The sequence below is a fragment of the Lynx rufus genome, unplaced genomic scaffold, assembly GCF_022079265.1.
Source record: "Lynx rufus isolate CCGP_SWC_20201006 ecotype Redwood Valley unplaced genomic scaffold, mLynRuf1.p SCAF_17, whole genome shotgun sequence".
In the NCBI taxonomy this organism is placed as follows: Eukaryota; Metazoa; Chordata; class Mammalia; order Carnivora; family Felidae; genus Lynx; species Lynx rufus.
In genome coordinates this window covers 626572-648489 of record NW_025814831.1, presented here as the reverse complement: position 1 = coordinate 648489, position 21918 = coordinate 626572, and the positions used below count along the sequence as shown (strand labels likewise).

Here is a 21918-nt window from a genome sequence, read left to right as displayed (position 1 = left end):
AGGAGTTAATATCCAAAATGCAGGAGGGACAATAAGGTGTTCTCATTTCCCGGCCATCAGACCACACCTCAAGCTTCCCCCTTTCCCTAATGGAGACCCACCTCCATTCAAAGTGCTCCTCAGAGAATGAGTCTTAAAGATGTGCCCACTAGTGTCTGGGCCTCACATGCACAAGAGGATGGATTGCCCCCAGTGCAGAGCCTGTGCTCAGGGGGCCTGAGAAAGGAACTTCCCCCACCCATCAGTAGCCAGATGCCCTGTCTTGCTGCAGAGGGAGGACCTGGCCCTGTGATAGACTCTGTTACTGCAGGATGTTCTTGCTTTACCTCCTGACCGTGTAACACCCCGATCTTGTGGGTAAAGAAATAACAGAATTTGATTCAGAAGGCAAAGCTACTGATTTGTACAATGTAGGAACCATAAAGTCTTTTGTCATCTATTACCGTCCCTCCCTGTCTTTTGTCCCTAACCGGGCTGCTGCTCATGCCTCAATTCCTGGTGATGAACGTGCATTACTGGAATGAACATCTGCTCAACTTTCTTGTCAATGCCATTGCACTCTGATTCACAAGTTCTCTTTTCATGTATGCTTGGGGAAGGCAACTAAGTTGGGCTCAATATTACTCCAAGTTCTTGAAGCCAACTTACATTCTGTGCCTTCACCCAAGGCTGCACTCTTGTTTAGTATGTCCGTGACTTGTCACTCTATTACCAAAGGAATCAGGGAGCCCTTGCAGACTCCCCCACCCTCCTAAAGGACCAGGCAGACAAGGCCATACACCCTCCTGTCTTCTTAATGTCCACAGGTGGAAACAGCTACTGCCAACAAGGACTATGTCACAGTGCTTCAAAACTCCCCACAAAGTGTCTTGTCAGTTTTTCACATCCCTCTCACCAGTACAAAAATGCAGTTGCATAACCTTTTAAGGAAACCTGGCTACTGCTTCCCAAGGACCCCTAACTTCACTGCCTTTGCTCTGTCTCTGTGAGCCCCTCATCCCTACATGATGCTGCCACAGATTTCTTTTCGTGGCTTTCCGAGTCATTAACCTACTTTAAAGTGTTAATATTAGCTCTGTGCACACCCCAGACTCTCAACTGTCTGAATATCAATAACATGTTTCACCTCTCATTCCATGGAAATGGAGGGGCTACAGGTATCCTGCGACAACCTGTGCCTCTTGGATATGTCCTATAACTTTCTTCCCATGAAAATTAGACCATGGGCTATCAGGCCCCACTGCATGCTTGCACCCCCACAACTGCTGTCTGGATACATTAGGATCCTCACTCACCTCTGTATTCCTCTCTGAAAAGTTTGTAATTTCCAGGCCCACCACCTACCTACCAGCTGGCCACTGACCAACCCTTCCATCATCTTGTGTCATGTTAACAGTTTAAATCAGGCTATCCCACTCCCCTCCCTAAAAAGGGATATCCAGGGCACCTGGTGGCTCAGTTGGCGGGAATCCTACATCAGCTCAGGTCATGATTTCGTGGTTTGTGAGTTTGAGCCCTGCATCGGGCTCTGTGCTGTCAGCTCAGAGCCTGGAGCCTGCTTCAGATTCTGTGTCCCCCTCTCTCTCTGCTCCTCCCAACTCACACTCTTTCTTTCAAAAATAAATAAACATTAAAAACATTTAAAAGGGGAGACCCTACTTCATTCCTCACGATTGCCCTCAGCTACAGGAATGGTTTCTGGGATATCTGGTGGTCAACCCTGAGTTCTATTTAAAAAAATTTTTTTCTTTAACATTTATTTCTTATTGAGAGACAGAGAGACACAGAGCGTGAGCAGGGGAGGGGTAGAGAGAGAGGGGGAGACATAGCATCTGACGTAGGCTCCAGGCTCTGAGCTGCCAGTCCAGAGCCCGATGTGGGGCTTGAACTCACAAACTGCGAGATCATGACCTGAGCTGAGGTCCATAGCTTAATCAACTGAGCCACTCAGGTGCCCCGCCCTGACTTCTATTTTGTGACAGCTTCTGTATGTGGGGAAACATAGGAACCACTCAGACCAGTGTCCCTACTAGAAGTACTCCAGGCGTCCTCTCTGCCTGCTGTAAAATCAGTCTAAGCCACTGTGCTCCGAGGTTTTCCCAAGCTTGCACATCTGCAAAGGGAATGACTGCCACTATTCACAGCCATTCCAGACCTGCCCTGGAGTCTTCAGGGCTGTTGGCACCCTCTGGAAATCCCACAGGTCCTAACCGCCATGAGTACCAGAGGACAGAGGACATTTTGCCAGCAGGCCTATAATTGCTGCCCCATTATACGCAACTGATCTTTCTGCTAAAATTGCTAACACTCTCCAGCCCAAACCGTGAGGAGACTGTCACTATCTCTCCAGCGACTGACAGAGCTCACAAGGCTGTCAAATACACAGCCAAGATCAGAGGCCCCTGTCCTTTCCTTCACTTTAGAACCCTGCCTTTTTCCCTGACTTGGACTATTGTTTATCATGTAAGTTACTCACAATGGGAAAAGACAGGTGAACAGATAATGATTAGATGGGGTGTACATTGGTGTTGAGTGGGCCTGCTGAGGCCCCTTTCTTCTCTCCTTTGGTCTTGCACCAACCCTATCAGATGGGATAATTTAGAAACTGAGAGAGAGTGGGTTCTTCCCAGGCATCCACTAAACCTCTGACTAAATTATTTCCCAGGGCACTACTTGTAAATCTCTCCAAGTTTTGTATAATATCAGCAGGCCCCAGGGAGTCCCTCTAGCCCCTCCCTGCCCACTGGGGCTCTCCAGATGGATTTGACAAATTGGCTTCCTCTTTGGTTAACGGCTGCATGTTTGGTGGATGGACTGATGCTGTCTGACTGGACATGCCAGTGCCACAACTGTGGTAAAGAATGTAGTGCCTGAAATGGTTCCTGGATTTGCCATTCCATTATGGATTTAGCCAGACCAAGGAACTCACTTCAGCACATAGACAAACTACGTACTTGCAAAGACTCGGGGGTGATAATTAGAATTTCACACCCCACATCATCCTTAATCATCACAGAAGAGGACGATGAGGATATGTGGATTAGGGGAACAGATATGGAACATGAAAACCTAGACACAAAATTCCTCAGGAAAAATCCGCCTGGAAACAGGCCTGGAACATCCAGAATCATTGTCCTTGGCCCTTAATGAGATTTGGAATGCTCCAAATAGCAGGCAGGGACTGACCTGCTTTGCAACAGTATTTTAGAAAGGAATACATAACCCTTTCTTTACTGATTGAGTGAACTTTATGATAACTTATATGACCAAGTTGATGCCATGCATAGCCATGTCCAGGAAGTAACTGGTACACTTGGGTCATATCATCCACAGACAATAAGAACATGGCCTCTGCCGTTGACTAGCCTTGCCACTCTTTCTGCAGAATATGGGATGCTTATCAGGTCTTCAGAGAGCACCGAGTGCCACCTCGCTGACAAGCACCTTATGACGAACTCCTAACCGACTACACTGCCATCAGAATTAGGGAAAGATTCTTCTGTATTCACGCAAGCTGCACAAAATAGTTCCAGATCGCCATTGTCAAGACTGTGGATGACCATCCCCATGATGACCATTGGTAAGGATTCCCAGAGCCAATTCCCAGGTTCTGGAAGCACATGGCATCACATAGTAGGTTGCGGATCAAAAAACTGTATTTCCACCTAGTTTCATTTTCCGGCTCTTTCCTGTCAGGAGGAAAAAAAAAAACTTTTTAAAATGGTGCCTACCCTTCCCCCCACTATTAAAGACTGACTACTTTTCTTGCTCTCCCTCTGAAACTCTATGATTGTCTGTCTTCAGACTGCATCTGCCCCATTCACCTGTGTAGTGATCTCAGCAGGTCAGACACAGACCCTTACACCAGTTTTCCAAGTCTCGTCAACAGTACATAATCAGTCTGATTGTCAATTGTTTTGACATCAGGATAGCAAGTAAGCCCCCAAAGTAGTGTTATTTCCTGCCAATGCCAGCAGGTGAATGCACCATGTGGATGGACAAATGGAAGGCTGTGGTATTCACAAACAGCACGACAATGTCACTTTGCCTTTCCTTCCACTGCATTGACTGGGACCACAACGTTGATGGAAGCTTCAGGATGGTCCTTTGCTCAGGTGAAGTATTGAGAGAGAATATTTCCCTTTGTATGAAGACAGTCATGGTGCTGGGTTCTCTCTCTCGGTGACATAGCAAGGCAATCTGGTGCCAGATGGTCACTAGGTGCTCCAGGGTAACCCCCATGGCACAAACACTTTCCAGATCACAAAATGTTTCATTGGCACTCAGACTACCTGTGCATCAAGTGGCATAGCTCAGCCACTTCCAGGTAAAGCTGCCTAAATGCACAAGTCATATGAGAGTAGACCGAAAATCTGGAGTAGCTCAGTCAGGTGACAAAACCCACCTTATAGCTGCTGAAGGGATGCAGGCCTCCCATGTCTCACAAACGTTCAGGAATGCATGATAATTGACCAGTGACAGTGACCCTCAATTGCCCAGACCAGTGGGAACTCATGACAGGCTCTACATGAGCTGGTCAGGCTAACATCTTGCACTGTTTGGACTGTTAGGAATTCCCAAGGCAGAAGGGTAGAGATGTACAGGTTGAGAGCAGACTGTGGCTGGGACTCCTTGGTCATCGATGCTGAATGGGACATACTGGCTAGCTCAGTCATGACAGAGTCTCCCCTGTGGCCCTTTAGATACTTTCAACTGCCTAGACAGTCTTGGGAACGTGAGCCATCTTATGCACAGCTGGGAATTTACATTTCAGCAGTCAACTGTAAAGCGCCACCTGTTAGGAGGGGATTTAATGCCCATGGTGGGCAGAATGAAAGGAGAAATGGTGTGTTTAATGTCCCCCCTCCTTCAGTAAATCTTGAAGTATGGGGTGCAATTACTCAGTCCTCTATTGCACACAATATTGATGTGCATATACTGTCTTAATTGGATGTAGGGGGGTGCAACTTGCAGTCCCACAGACTCCTGATATGTAGCTCCCCCCAGGAAAGCCAGGCACAGGGTTTGTTCCTACTGGCCTTGATGGCATGTGAGGGCATCCACATCATTTACCAAACAATGCAGGGTCAAAGGGGCCACTGTTGGTAAAAGAGATTCAGTAAAGATTCTTCCAATAGTGACATCAAAGGGATGTTGAGACCCTTCTACTATCCCTCCCTTTATACCTGGTAAACTAAAGGGCACCACACTTATACTTGGAGAGGTTCCTGGGAAGCACTGTACCTTGGCTTCAGGGTCAATGAGAGGAATAAAGTGTTGTCTGTGTCTGTGTCCTACAGGATAATTACAGAAGTATACAGGAAGTTGTCCCAGGAGGAAGGACATACTCCACAAACCTCCGGGTCCCTAGGCAGGGGCCTTGGCATCTCCCCACTCACTGGGATCCCAGCTCCCCACTACCAGGGCTGTCATGTCCAGAGAAGTGATGGCACCCACCCGAAGGGTAGGAACAGCATTCTCTCGAAGATCCCAAAGAGTCTGATCAAAGTTTCTGACTTGTGTTCAGGCTGTCCTGAGATCAAGTCACTAGGGACCCCTCTTCTCAGAGCTGTGCATAAAGAGTAGTGTGGGCATCATCTCTAGAGCAAGAGATCTGGGTTTAAGTTCCACCCCTTGAATGGGGGCACTTCTGGGACCCTCCTGTGGGCTCCTATGTATGGAGGTGGTGATCCCATCAGCATTTGCAGCAAAGAAGTCTTGGGCTTCTTGAAAATTGTCCTTTTCACATCTGACTATGGCATGCATGCTAATGCCTGCTACACTAAAGCTGGTATTTCCATGAATTGTATTGGCACAAGGCTTAAGATCAGAGTGGTCCTTCAAGAAGAACTCCTTAGATTCTGTTGTCAAATGCCTCTCCTCCAGGTGGAAATGGACAAGGGCTCATGGGCGCATGACATAAGGCAAAAACAAAACAAAAAACAAAACAAAACAAAAGACCCCCACCCATTGAATTGTCCCCATTCTATCTTAGAGTTGGATTGCATCACGTGGGCTTGACCTCTCCCAGTGGGCCTGTGCTGTCATGCCATAAAAATCTAAGTCCGGAGAATCAGAGCTTCTTTCTTCCTACCTCTGTGGGCTCTGGGGCCCTAGGGAGCCTCTTCCTCAGAGCCTTCCCCTTTTTCCTTGGTGTGTGTCTCTTGCCATGTGCCTTGGGGTGATTGTCATAGCTTTTGATACAGTGAAAAGACTGGAAGCTCCGTAGGTTGTCTCTAAGTAAACAGTCCGTTGATACCTTGAGCTTTTCAGTGATTTATGAATCTGGGGGACTTGGACCAATCCAGACAGCTGTAGTATGTCAAGCGCTTAAAGCAACAGCTTGGAGCCAATTGTGAAGACCCACTAGAACGAATCACTGTCCTAGTCTCCCTCCCTTTGGACAAATGATTCCAGGAAACCTTGCATTTTCATGATGGTGTAGTGCCTGTCACCATTTCTCTCTTTCACACTGGTCCGTGGATATGTTGGTGTAGTGGTTTTGACAGGGAGGACCTGGGATAGAAGTTAGCTCTTCCCAGACACGTGTGCTGAGGCCTCCCACACTGAGGTGTCCCCAACAACACCTGTTAAATAGGGAGCCATTGTCAGCAGCAGTGAGGAATGCAGCCAGTAGGGGGAGGTTGCCTTGGTCATGTCCTCCGCCCAGGGAGACATGATGCTCCTGGTAGAGTTGCCTCTGTCACTAGGTAGGCATGGCTAAGCAAACACAACACCAGGGTACTGGTTGCAACACAGTGGACCCAGCAGCTGGCGTCTTCTTCGACACTAATCTAGGGATATGGTCTTCGGTGTCCAGCAATATCTCACTTGGAGATGAGTAGGAAATACACACCTCTGGAACCCCAGGACGGTGCCTGATTGTTGGTCTCTGCAGGGAGTCTGACCTTTTATGGCACTGGTAACTTAGGATGGGGGTTTCTGGCAACACCTGCCTCAGCCCAAAGCAAAGCTACAGACCACCAGCAAGCTCCAGCTCCTTCCCAGAGCAGCTGAGATGTGGGGGTGAGGAACGAGTCAGCCATTCTTAGTGCTAACACATTATTGGAGGGCACCACCTAGGCCCCCAATCCCATCCCTGGGGACAAATATGTTGGGGACCCCAGCTGTTGTACAAAATTAAGAACATGTAGACTGTATCCTGCTGAAGGAATAGGCAAGAGCCATTGCTCAGGGCGTGGACAGGCGGCTCCCTAGGCATCTGAGTTCTGGCTTTGGATACGTGAAATGCATAGGGCCCTCCTGACTCAAGGTGGCATTTCAGTGCACCCCCAACAAAGGAAATGGAGGCACAGGATTTATGACTCACAGGGCCCAGAAGCAAGGGTACACAAGGACCTTGGAAAGGGCAGGCCTCCTTTCCACAGTCCCAGTGATCAGGACATAGAAAACAGGGTAGCAAGTACCTGATTACTTGAGAATGGATGGGGCTGAAGTCCCTAACTTTTCACAGGCTCACCTCTGTGTGGTTATTCCAGAAGGCTCTCAGAAAACCAAAGTGGGAATCCTAGGCAGATCCTTATCTACGGTTAAACTCACTGAAAGGTAGGCAAGAGAAAGAGAGCAGGGATTCACATTCATCGGGCTCCAACTGGATGCCAGAGTCATCCACAGGCTCTTGTGCCTGCCTTTCTGATTCATTTCATTGGGTGCTCCATTCAGTCTCATGGTCTCAGTCTCCCACATTTGGAAATTTTGTCTCCAGAGAGGCACAGCTTGTGCTAGGTGGAACCTAATGCCAATCCCCTTCCCTCACAGCCCACAGACACCCCAGTGTGGAACGGGCAGTGTGGGTGGGTGGTAGCCCTCCATTATCCTGAACCCACATTGGGACTGGGGGAAGACAGATTACCTGGTGAATGAGAAAATGTTCAGTGTGCAACCACACAGTTTTGGAGACAACTCATGAATTTGTCCCTGAAAGAGCTGGTGTGAACGTCTCTTAATTCTGGAAGCATATACCTCAGTTCAAGACCCAGATGCTGACTCAGGTCCTCTGCACATAATCTCGGGCTCAGTTTGGGCTCTTGGAAGCTTAGATATATACGTAGAGGCCACAAGCATGCAGTATTTAAGTTTTATTTCAGCGTTCTGGTCAGTGAGCCATGAGAGATGTGTGTCAGAGCCTGATGTGCCTGTGGACCCCTGTGTCTCCTGCAGACCCCCGAAACGTGGATGTCAGCTCTGCAGCCTCATTACTGTATTTTCACACATGTGCCAGTTGGATTCTCTATAGTTGTTCAGCAGTCAGGAGGCTAATTATGGAATGTCGTCAGCAACAATCAGTCCCTTAACTTTCTCGGGGTTGATAATTTGACATTTGTGGCGACACCACAAGGAATGCAGCTATTATGGCTTAAATGGGACCAAAAACCGCTCTGAGATATAACAGGGATTCATGAGTTTGCCTGACTGGCCCCATTCTTCTTGGAGGGGTTCACTGTCCTCCTACCAGTGCCTCATCCAGTGCACCATGGAGGATCCCAGCTTATGTGGCAATGGCAGTTCCTGTTATTGTTGCACGACCCTCTGTGACTGCATTTCTCTGGGATACAGTCATAATTCAGCTGAGCCACACTTCCAGTGCAGTAGGTGTCCTGACAGAGCTTTCCAGAAGCATAAGGGGTACCAGTTCTCACATGACCAATCTCGGTTGTTCCTGTGATACTATGTAAATTCAGCCGCAAACACCAGAACCCTGAGATCTCAGATGGATGGAATCCAACATGCTCTTGCAGCTGAGGGAGATGTGTGACATTACTACACTGCAGCCTTCCACACAGCACGTCTGTGTGGGAATACGGTTCAGCGTTGAATTCCCCAGGATATTCTGCAGTGTCCATATCCCCTGCTTTTTTGATTTATGGTATAGCAGACATCTTCACCTTTCCAGAATTTTTGCAAAGATTTCTTGGCAGTGCATAGTGCGGTCAGTGAATTTCCCATGATAGCAGCAGCCCTCTTCAGCGCACGCGGTTCCATCTTGCATATGGAAGTCATCAGGGCATGACAAGGACACCCCACGGCAGGACTCTGGAAGATCACATATATTTTGGATTGGCCTGCCAAGCGTCCCAGCATCAAAATAGGTCCAGTTTGTATAGCATCTGCCTGTATTACATTTGTCCCCAGGGGTTAAAATACAATCACTCATACAGCATAGATTGCTATAGCACTGCTCTAAGGAACTGCAGTCACAATGCTTGCCTGGGTCAGCTAAGTAGTTTCCAAAATGATTGTGGGTCAGGCTTTTATTTCAATGCACCACTTAGATGTTGAAGAGGCACTTGCCTAATCTGCCACTCATTTTGTGCTGCATATGAATGAAAGAACACTTCCTGAAAGCTTCAGGTATACAAGAGAATTGGCTCCTAATGCAGTTGGACGTTTTCTGGCAAGCATATTCATCAGTGTCAACCCACAAACCAATATATTTTGCAATCTGATGTGTTGCTATGACAGACAAGAGTAAATAATATCTGCTTAAATAACCCATCATGATGGGGTTTGTGGATGGCATATACTAGATACAACTGGACTGAAATTAACTTCATGGGATCCATCTGAAATCGCAACTAAGGATGAATGTGGTTTAAGAATTCGAAAACCCTTGGACTCGTAGTATCAAAAAAAAAAAAAGGACTCTGATGCAACACATATTTGCCCATGTTAGCTAGATCTCTCTCATAAATTATCATGAAACCAATATAGTAACTTACACGAATCTCATGAAACAATGAGTCAATTAAGCTAACTAGCCTTATTAAGAATTGGGCACATTTTGACACGTGGTTGACACGTGGTTGAACACACTGTATATTGTTTAGGGTCTGAGAGCAAAATTCCGTGATGGGATGACTACAACTTACTAGAGATCCTGAGCACTGCACTGGTATTTGCTTGAGGAACAGGGGTCCCTATCCTCCTTATATCCCAGGTTATAAGTAGGTCCCGTTGCATTGGTGTCTGCCACTCTCTGAGAAACAATGTGTTCAAATGTTGGGAATCGCTGAGGTGTCTGATTTCATAGGCAAGGTCATCCAACTTCATGATACCTTCAAGGCCCTGATAGCACATGTCCATGGAGGCCATGGAAAGAGGAATCTCCTCCAGGTAGCTGAGGTAGTAACAGTCTGGAGGCATGGAGGGGTAGTCCATCTGAAAGGCACCTGATCATCTTGAGTCATCATCAGCAGATGTATGGGCCAAAAGGGTGTCTTGTGCCGCATGTGGATAATGTGTCTCTTGTCCCAAAACACAGGCTACAGGACAACCAGCCAGTCATCTGAATGCCTTTGCTGTTGTGCAGCTCCTTCTTTGTAATTACCACCTGAAGGAGATGTAGAGCCATGAGGGACGACCTTGAGAACCCTGGACAGGAGCAGCACTGCCCAGAGTGCAAACTACGAGAGGGACGCCCTCAAGGTGACCTGGCCCTCTGCCAGCCTCATGCCCCTGCTCAGGGACATCTGCCAGTGAGAATGGATAAATGGAGGATCCTCAGCAAAGTGAGGTCTAGGCCATCTGACAGAACGGAGGGCTGTACCGGGTGGCCAGCACCCTGCACCTGGGATCCACTTGTGGGGTTAGGTAACAGTCCCAGGGTGTGGCATTGTGTGACCCTGCACAACAGTTCATCTGGGGTGGATGTGGGAGAAGCAGGTGAGCCAGTTCAAGCGTGCTCACATGGACATAGTAAGGACTTGGACCCAGAGAAATGGCTCAATTCAACACACTCCATCTTTCCTCCAGCTAGTGAATACGGGATATGAAATTTTAACACCCTGAACTTCTCTACCAATTCTATGTCGTATGGTACTGCTGGGTCACTTTCTATGGACGACTGCTTTTCCTCATTATGGAGACCAATGCTTCCTACTTCCTTGGGATGTGGAGGTGGACATTGTCAATTTAACTTTATAGGTGACTAAAAAAATAGCTTTGTCGTTTTTCATGTCTCATTCTGGTTAGACATTAGTTTTGAAGTCATTAGATCCTTTTGGTTTTTGGTTTGAAGCTTCCTCTGAGTTTACTGAGGAAACATTTCCCAGTATTCTATGTCATGATTGGTGAAGTACAAGGTTGTATTTATTATTTTTTTATGCCAGCTGGGGAGAACAGAAATACTGCTGACCATGTGTGAGCCCCAGGGGTTTTCCACTCTAATCCCTTATTGGGGTTCTTTCCTGGCCTCTGGAAGTCTCCTGCCATGCATGTGTGGTTCCCTCCTCAGCTGGAGATGCCAGGGAGTTGAGGTAACTTTGGCAGCTTGCACCGTGGAGTCTGCACATGATCAAAACACGTTATCAACCATGGAACTCCCTTGTTTGATTAAATATGCTCTACTCCTTTAAAACCCACTGCGTCAAGGAGAAACCTGAGAGTTGGCTTTTGGACAGGAGTCTGCATTCTCACCAGTGGCTGGCCTTGTGCATAAAGCTCAAATTCCTTTCCTACCAAAACGAAAACTTTGAACGTTGACCTTTCCAGCAACAGGCAGCTGAATTTGGGTTTTGATAACAATAAAACAGAGTGGAGTGGCAGTTGCCAGGGGCTGGCAGCGAGGGGCAATGAGGGTTAGATATCAAGGGGTGTGATTTTCTGCTTTGGAAGACGACTAAGTTCTAGAGGTCTTCTCCACAACATTACATGTGTAGTTAACAATATTGTACTGTACGGTTAAAATTTAGTGAAGAGGGTGGATCTCAGTTTCAGTGAGATCTTACCACAATACACGAGTTTTGCTTCTCACACAAAGTATGCATGGACACACACTATGTACTGATAAGTGAAAATAATTTTAAAAAATTTACATACTTTGGATCCTAACCCTGACTATATGCCATTTATAAATATCTTCTTCCATTCCATAGGTTGCCTTTTAGTTTTGTTTATTTTTTCCTTCACTGTGCAGAAGCTTGCTATTTTGAGGTACTCCCAAGAGGTCATATATGTATGTATTTAATTTTCTTGCAATATTTTTAATTTAAATACAAGTGTGTTAACCTACAGTGCAGTATTGATTTCAGGTGTAGAATTTTGTGATTCATCACGTACATATAACACACAGTTCTCCTTTCAACAAGTGCCCTTCTTAATGCCCACCTCCCTTTTAGCCCATCTTACCCCCCTCCCCTTGGTTTGTTCTCTGTATTTAAGAGTCTCTTCCACTTTCCTATTCTTTGTTTTTATCTTATTTTATTTTGCCTTCCCCTATGTTGTGTTTCTTATGTTCCACATATGAATGAAATCATATGATATTTGACTTTTTCTTACTGACTTATTTCACTTAGGTTAATACGTTGTTGTTCCACCCACATTGTTGTAAATGACAAGATTTCGTTCTTTTTGATGGCTGAGTAATATTCCATTGTATATATTTACCACCTCTTCTTTATGCATTCATCTCCTGATGGATATTTGGGCTCTCCCACAATTTGCTTATTGTTGATAGGGCTGCTGTAAACATTGGGGTCCATGTGCCCCTTCGAATCAGCATTTTGGTATCCTTTGGATAAATACCTAGTAAAACAATTGCTCGATCACAGGATAGTTCTATTTTTAAATTTTTTCAGGAATCTCCACACTATTTTCCAGAATGGCTGCACCAGCTTGCATTCCCACCATGTTAAGTTTAGCCATCCTGACAGGTGTGAGGTGTTATCTCATTGTGGTTTTGATATATGTTCCCTGATGAGGAGTGACAATGAGCCTCATTACACGTGTCTTTTTGCCATCTGGAAGTCTTCTTTGAAAAATGTCTATTCATGTCTTCTGATCATTTCTTCACCAGATTGTTTTTTTCAGTGTCGAGTTTGAGAAGTTCTTTATAGATTTTGGATACTAAACCTTTATCTGATATGCCATTTGCAAATATCTTCTCCTATTTTGTCAGTTACCTTTTAGTTTTGTTGATTGTTTCTTTGCTGTACAGAAGCTTTTTCTCTTGAGGTCCCAATAGTTCATTTTTGCTTTTGTTTCCCTTGCATCTGGGACATGTCCAGTAAGAAGTTGTTCTGACCGTGGTCAAAGAGTTTGGTGCCTGTGTTTTCCTCTAGGATTTTGATTGTTTCCTGTCTCACATTTAGGTCTTTCATCCAATTTTGAATTTGATTTTGTGTATATTGTAAGAAAGTGGTCCGGTTCCATTAGAGTTTCCTGTTGCTGTCCAGTTTTCCCAACACCATTTGTTGAAGGGACTGTCATTTTTCCATTTGATACTGTTTCCTGTTTTGTCGAAGATTAGTTGACCATTTATGGGTTTTCTACTCTGTTCCATTAATCTATGTGTCTCTTTTTGTGCCAGGAGCATACTGTCTTGATGACTACAGCATTGTAATATAGCTTGAAATCCAGAATTGTGATGCCTCCATTTTTTTTCTTTTTTAGGATCGCTTTGGGTGTTCAAGGTCTTTTGTGGTTCCATGATAATTTTATAATTATTTCTTTTAGATCTGTAAGGAATGCTTGTATTATTTGACAAGGATATTTGCATTGAATTATTTGCATTGAATGTCTAGATTGCTTTGGGTAGTATCAACATTTTAACAATGTTTTTTGTTTTAATCCATGTGCATGGAATATTTTTCCATTTCTTTGTGTTTTCTTCAATTTCTTCCATAAATGTCCCAGGTTTTTCAGAGTAAAGCTCTTGTAACTCTTTAGTGAGGGTTATTTCTACGTATCTTATGGTTTTTGGTGTAATTGTAAATGGGATAAATTCCTTGATTTCTCTTTCTCCAGCTTCATTATTGTTGTATCGAAATGCATAAATTTCTGTATGTGGATTTTGTATGCTGCAGCTTTACTGGTTTATTGTATCAGTTCTAGTAGGGTTTTTTTGTTGGAGTTTCAGGTTTTCTGTATATAGTATAAAATTCAACTCCAAAACTGAATAATCCTATTAAAAAATGAGCAGAAGGCATGAATAGACTTTCCAAAATGCAACATACCAATGGCCAATATACACATGAAAAGATGCTCAACATCACTCATCATCAGGGAATTATAAATCAAAACTACAACGAAATATCAACTCACTCCTGTCAGAATGACTAAACTCAACTACACAAGGAACAACAGGTGTTTGTGAGGATACAGAGAAAGAGGAACACTTTTGCACTGCTTGTGGGAATGGAAACAGGTGCAGGTTGTCTGGAAAACAGCATGGGCATTCCTCAAAATGCTAAAAATATAACTACCTTATGATTGATCGATTGAACTACTAGGTATTTACCCAAAGGATACAAAAATACTAATTTAAAGGGGATTGCAACTGTACGTTTATAGCAGCCCTATCAAAAACAGCCCAGCTCTGGAAACAGTCCAAGTAAGCATTGACTCATAAATGGATAAAGTATATGTGGTATATCTACACACACACACACACACACACACACACACACACACACTCATACTCATACACTGGAATGTTTCTCAGCCCTGAAAGGAATGACATTTGCTATTTATAATGATATGGATGGAGTTAGAGAGTATTATTCTAACTGAAACAAGTGAGAGAAAGACAAATATATGATTTCATTCATATGTAGAATTTAAGAAACTTCAAAAGGGAAATGGGACAAAGAAGAGAGAAGAGCTACACCAAGAAATAAACTTTTTTCAATGTTTTTAAATTTATGTTGAGATAGAATGGGGGGAGGGGCAGAGGAAGCGGGAAGGAGAATCCCAAGCAGTCTCTTTGCTGTCAGTGCAGAAACCAAAATGGGGCTTGATCTCAGGATCCATGAAATCAAGACATGAGCCCAAATCAAGAGTCTTAGGCTTAACCCATGGAACATATAAACCCAACAAAACAGACTCTTACCTATACAAAACAAACTTATGGTTACCAGAGGGAAGGTGGGAGGAGGTTTGGGGAAGTAGGTGATGGGGTTGCAGGGCCGCAGTCATAATGAGCACTGGGTGTTGTATGGAAATGTTGAATCACTATATTTTACACCTGAAAGTAATACTACATTGAATGTTTACAATGTGGAATATGAATAAAATCTCAAATGATGTATTTACAGTGTCTGCGAATGGCCTTGTTGGCATACAGCCCAGGAAGAAATATTTATTCCAGAAAATATACTGACAGACGGAAAAGCTAGAATTTTGAGGTAAGGTATGTGCCTTTCCTTCCCCACCCCAGCTCAGCAAATGGAAACTCCAGTGCAAGGAGCTGGGACTATAGGCATGTGCCACTGAGCCTGGCTGCAACCTCCCCTCCAGACTGTTGCAACCAATACCAGGGTTCCTGGTGACCAGCTCCTGTTCAGAGGACTCTTTCCCAGAGGGACAGGATGTCAGTGACCCTAAGCTGTTTGTTGTTGAGGCCAAGCGCCAGCAGGTGCCACTGAGATGTGGGAATCATTCATTGTTTGCAGCCCCACTCACAGGATGGAAACTCTGCCCTGGGCACAGTCCACTTGGGATGCTGGGAGCCTGGTCGCCCCAGACCTGACTTGTACGGCAGGGGTCTCATGCCACCAGGACAAGCAAGCCTCAAAGAAGAGCAGCTGCCACTCACCCCTAAACTGAGCCCTTATTTTGTCCCCACCTGTAGCTGCAGAGTTTTGCCCAGGGCAGGGGGGAGCTGGAGCAATCCACTAAACCAAGGTGCAAATCGGTTCTGGTACAACTGACTTCATTTACACATGAGGGTGAGGAAGTTCTGGGCCTCATGTTGTGGGAGAGTCAGGTGCAGGAGACAGATGGTTTCAGTGGAGGATGCCTAACCTACTCCTCCTCACCTGCAGGAGAGAGCCAGAGCCAGGGACAGTTGAGGGAACGGCTCCTGTCAGAACACATGTGAGATTATGGCCTCAACAACTCTCCATTCAGAGGGTCCGAGTTTGTAGGGTTTAGTCTGTGGAGAGTTGAAACATCTTGGTTACAACATTTAAAATTTCAACATGACTAGGTTTTAGGTCATTTCTATCTGCAGTAAGGGTTTCCTTCATGTCTCCTATGCTTTCCTCAAGCACAGCAAGTATCCTTCTGATAGTTGTTAAAAATTCTATTTCCTTGTGAGAGTTTTTAGAAATTCTGTTTGAGGCATATTAGTTATATGTGCTTTAATAATATCCCTGGCAATGACCTTTTATCGTTTTTTCTTTCGGGATGAATTCCTCCAACATGGTGTATGTCTATGTCTCTGCTTTCTTAAGTGTTTTAGAAAATCCTGTTTTGTTTTCTCCTTCTAGAGTAGTGTCTTTATTGAGAAGTGTTCAATTGCTGTTGAGGGCTTGACGCTTTAGGAAGCATTTGTTGCATATTCTGTGTGCACTGTGCAGTCGTGTATTGGTTGCTCTGTCTCTCAGCTAAGTCCTCTGCAGAGTTTCTCCTTTTCTCCATTGATGAGTCTTTAGACATTGTCCACAATGTTGTGAGTTTTAACCAGGTGAGTTTGTTCTGCCTGTTAAAAGAGGCTCATTCCTGTTTCCCCTAGAGGTGAAGCTATGCCTCACTATGTGGTCAGTAGACTTGGTGCCTTTGGGGGTATATGTCATCTTTTGAGGGAGGGGCGCAGTGCTGATCTGGTTTCCAGGCCCTCTTTCTCTACTAAGGAAGCACCTGAGGAAGGCAAGGGGGGGTATAGCTTGGTGTCAGTGGCTCACCTTCTACTGGGAGGTTCTGTGCTGCTCACTGAATTCTGTCCATGCTGATTGGTGGGAGGAAATATTGGCATCAGCTCCCTATCTAGTCCCTTGAGTTGGAGTTTCCAGCCTCCCCTGTTCAGGAAGCCCTCCCACAGAGAGAACAATCTGTACCTGTGGGTCCCAGACTTCCATCAGAACCCTGCCTTCACCCTGTGTCCAAACAATTGGCCCACCTGGTACACAGGGGTCTTATGTTTTATCTCAGGAGCTCTAGCTGGGTTTGAAAACTCCAAATTATATGAACTCAATATGACCAGGACCCCACTGATCCTCTGTGAGAGGGTCTCGCTGTGCTGTGCCTGGAGTTAGTTATCCCAGGAGGGCAGTTGCATGAACACTAGGAGCTTGGAGTTCATGGTGAGGAAGAACATGAAGGCAGCATTCAGTTAGCTGCTCTCAACAGAGGCTCCTATGCTAATGACCAGGGCAGTGCAATGGTGCCTGTCAGCTCTCCTGCCCCACGAGAGGCAATACACCTTTACCAAATGCACCCTGAGAAGGGAACTGTCTCTCTCCAAGTCGCCCAGGGGATTCTCAGACCACAATGCCCCCTATGCTACTCTGCCCTCCTTCTCCACAGAAGCACAGCTATGCCCACCAGGCTCCATGCCAGTGATGGCATGGACTTCTAAATCTTCAGTCTTTGAACTGCACATTTACAGGAGGTTGACTTGTCATGATTACCTTTATGTGTCATCTTGACTGCATCATGGTGCCCAGAAGCCCCACTGTTTCTGTGGATGTCTGTGATGTGTTCCAGAAGAGACTGGCATTTCTATCCGTGGTTTCTGTCTGCCTGGGCATCACCCATTCCATTTAGGGTCTGAATAGAAACTGATGCAGAGGGAGGAGGTATTCCCTCAGTTTTACTTCCCATTTGCCTGTTTGAATTGGAACATTGGTCTCCTCTGGCCCTTGTTCTGCGAGTTACATCATCATCTCTTCACGTTTGAGACTAGAAACTAGTTCAGAATCAGATGAGAAATACACCACTGGTTTTCCAGGGTCTCCAGCATGTGAGAGTGGAATGTGGGGGCTTATCAATGTATTTAGTCATGGAAAGCAATGTGCTTTGGTTTCTGTTCCTCGGGAGAATCCTGACTAATACATGGAGATGAATTATCTCTTCTTTAGAGGAATTGGATAAAGCTGTAGCTCATTTAAAGTCCTGAGTAGCAGTGCCAGGAGGGAAGTGTCACATTGTTGGGACAAGTGCTGGGTGAAGATAATGGGGGTCTGGGGGCTCCTGTAGTCCTGGCTGCACAGTGAGTGCATCTGGGACTCCTGTTGGGGCGCCTGGGTGGCTCAGTTGGTTAAGCAGCCGACTTTGGCTCAGGTCATGATCTCGCGGTCCATGAGTTCGAGCCCCGCATCGAGCTCTGTGCTGAGAGCTCAGAGCCTGGAGCCTGTTTCAGATTCTGTGTCTCCCTCTATCTGACCCTCCCCCGTTCATGCTCTGTTTCTCTCTGTCTCAAAAATAAATAAACGTTAAAAAAAACTTTATAAAAAAAAGGTTCAGCTGTTGTGCGTCAGGAAATCTGCAATTCACTCATACTGAGTGACAGGAGTAAGCAATGCAAACAACTGTGTCTTTGTGCATGTTAGGGTAGTTTTCCTATGACAACACAGCTGTTAATTCAGAGAGTTAATAGATAAACACAGAATCCTGTGACCAGAGAGGCCCCCTGGAGAAACTGCTGTATGGAGAAGAAGCCCCAGACCCTGACAGGAAACCTGCCTGCAACCTCCATCTTCACCTGCTCCTGGCAACACAAAGGAGAATTGTGCATAGTGTGCGCCCCCTGGTGGTGCTGATCCTCTCCTGCAGGGAGGTTTGTGTGTGGGCTCCCAGTGAGGTCCCCTCACTGTGTCTCTTGCACAGTAATATGTGGCTGTGTCCTCGGTCTTGAGGCTGTTCAACTGCAGATACAGCGTGTTCTTGGAGTTGTCTCTGGAGATGGTGAATCGGCCCTTCACGGAGTCTGCGTAGTATGTGCTACTTCCATCATCATAAATGGATGCGACCCACTGCAGCCCCTTCCCTGGAGCCTGGCGCACCCAGCTCATCCAATAGCTACTGAAGGTGAATCCAGAGGCCACACAGGTGAGTCTCAGGGACCCCCCAGGCTTCACCAGGTTTCCCCCAGACTCCACCAGCTGCACGTCACACTGGACACCTGTAGACATAAAACATCTTGGTCAGGAAACTGTCACACATCCACTCTTTCTCAGTCATGTCCACTCACATACTCAGTGTCCCTCATTCACCATGAATTACCTTTTAAAAGAGCAACAAGGAAAACCCAGCCAAGCACAAACTCCATGGTGAGGTTTGTATGTTCTGTGCTGATCACAGAATAGGAACACCTGGGACTCCTGGGGCTGGGGCTCCTCTCCCACCTGCAGGGTTGGAGCTGGACTGGTTTAATCAATAAGGGGAGGGCCCTATTTGCATATCCTCTGACTCTATATCAGGCTCCAGACTTAGATTTGTTTCAAATTTAAAACGAGTGTTTGAGAGGCACTTCTAAATCACTTCTTGCAGAAGGGACTGTGACAGTGTAAATAATTCTAATCTGTGAACACAGTTATCTTTTCATCTGTGTTTGCCATTTTACATGTCTTTCTCCCAGCAGGTCATGTTTGGTATGCCATTTTTCTTTTTGGTGAAATTTAATCCTAAACACTTTATTTTGTGCCATATAATTTTAATATGTGTTTATTTTTGTGTGACTGAGAGAAGGAGAGAGAGATCAGAGAGAGAGAAGGGGACAGAGAATCCCAAGCAGGCTCTGCACAATCATTGCAGACCCTGCCTCAGAATTAAACTCAGGAACCATGAGATCAAGGCCCTAGCCAAAATCAACAGTTGGCACTTAACGGATTGAGCCACACAGGTGCTCCATTTTGTGCCGTTTTCAATTGTGTGGTTTTGTTAGTTTATTCATATTCCATGTTTTTGGTGTGTGGAAATACAGCATATTTTTGTATGTTGATTTGTATTCTGAACTTTTCCTGAGTTTATTAGTTCTGATACTTTTTGTGGAGTTTCTAAGGTCTCACTGTATGTAAGTTCGTGTGACTCTCAAACAAATAATTTTCTTCTTACTGATTTACATGTCTTTATTTCATTTTCTTACCTAATTTTTATGGGTACATCTGCAACTTGTAGGAGCAGCAAGCTTTTTCCTTCTTTGCTTCTGTGTTCTTTGTCTGGTCTAAGGATTCAGTTGACATAAGACAGATCTACAGAAGAGAATAAATTTCATTTTGCACGTGCACAAGCTTCCTAATAATATGACACCCAGAGAATGAAGAAAGCAGGTGGCACTTGTGCCTTTTAGAATAAAAAACAATGGATTTGCGAAGAGTTAACAAGACAGAGATTTGGGTTTGGGCAAGTCAATTAGTGAGGAACTAACCAGGCTTGTTTGCACAGCCTTCTTGGTGCTAAGTTCCCATTTCTGGTGCTAAGGATGGCTCTTCCATTCTGGTAGAGGGGAAGACGTTTCCCAGGAGAGATTGATTTCCTGCTCTCAGGGGGACAAAGAAGGGTCACAGTTTCCTTAGACTAGCTGTTACTCAAGTGACTTTCCTCCAAATAAGCAATGTGACAAGATGACATACATTGGGTGACATATCTTACTGGTCTTCATGTTACCATGTGGAATACCTATGTAGGGAATGAGCATCCTTGCCCAGCTCCTAACGTGACAGGAAAAGCTTCAGTTTTTCACTGTTAAATATGCTGTCAGGTGTGGGCTTTTCATCTATGGCCACGATTTTGTGGAGGTTATTTCTTTCTTTCCCTCAGTTGCTGAGATTTTTTAATAATGACAATTTGTTGAATTTTGTCTACTTTTATATGTATCAATAGATGGTGATATGGATGATCAACAGATGTGACTGCATTGTCACATATGACCCTTTCATTGTGCTGTTGCATTCACTATGCTAGGAGTTTTGCATGTATGTCCATCTGAGATATTGGCCTTTAGTTTCTCTTCTTACGGTGTCTTTCGATTTTGCAGAATATTAAGGTTGGTCTTGTAGATTAATTGGGGCATATTCCTTCTTTTCAGTTTTTGGTAAGAGTCTGAGAGGTATTGTCATTAAGTCTCTTTTATATTTTGATATAATTCATAGATAAAGCCCTGTGTTACTAAGCTGACTTTTTTCTGTTGGGGCGGTGTGTGATTAGAGTATAGATTGAATTTTATTTGTTTTCATTATGTTAATTTTCTATTTCTTCAAGTACAGTCTTGCAGATTGTTTGTCTCTGGAAATTGCCTAGTTGCCCTTTGTTATCTAATAATGGGTCTATAATTATCTAGGCATTTTCTGTTATTGTTTTTCACTTCTTTGGTATCAGTTATGTCCCCTCCTTAATTCTGATTGTGTCTGTTTGAGTGTTACTTATTTTCCTAGTAGAGATGCTTTTTTCAATTGCATTTACCGTTCCAGATATACATTTCAATTTGTTAATTTTTTGTATTATTACACTTTTTATTCCTTTTATCTATTCTAATAATTTCTAATATTCGTTGAGTTAATAAAAATGCCAATGAATGTATGTGGGAAATTCTTATTTATATGGTACCACAAGGCACACAGAAGTGAGAAAACAATCCTGCGAAAGAAGAACAAACCTGGAGACAGCACACATCCTCCTTTCTAAGTATATTGCAGAGGTACATTGTCTATAACACTGTGCTGCTGGCACAGAGTCAGACACACAGACCAGTGGAGCAGATTACAGAGACCAGAGTGAAATGTGTCTGGATGCCGTCAGCAAATCCTCCATGAGATTTCATAGAATTAAAATTAGGGAAAAAATGGCCTCTTTCACAAATGGTTTTGAATTCCAGTGAGTAAAATAATAACATTTGGTCCTTATCTTATACCATACAGATATGTAGACCCACATTCAGCCCCTTTTCTGGAGTCTGGCAGACCCACCTCATCAATTAGCTACTGAAGGTGAATCTAGAGACTGCACAGGAGAGTCTCAGGGACCCCCTCCCTTGCCAGGCTTCTCAGGTCTCCCCCAGTCTCCACCAGCTGTACGTCACACAAGACATCTACAGATACAAGTCAGGAAACTGTCACACATCCACTGTTTCTCTCACTCATATCCACTAACATAGTCAGTGTTTCTTGTTCACCATGAATTACTGTTTAAAAGAGAACCAAGGAAAACCAAAGTGAACCCAAACTCCATGGTGAGATGTCT

The 21918-nt window shown here is 44.8% G+C and overlaps 1 gene segment (V, D, J or C); it reads right to left on the bottom strand.

The window, feature by feature from the left end:
- LOC124512384 (immunoglobulin heavy variable 3-23-like) overlaps positions 1–19070 on the bottom strand; it is a 34023-nt gene extending 14953 nt beyond the window's left edge. The window contains 1 exon segment of the V gene segment in view: positions 18964–19070. Within this exon segment, the coding sequence occupies positions 18964–19009 (46 nt within the window).
- Positions 19071–21918: the final 2848 nt, after the last annotated feature.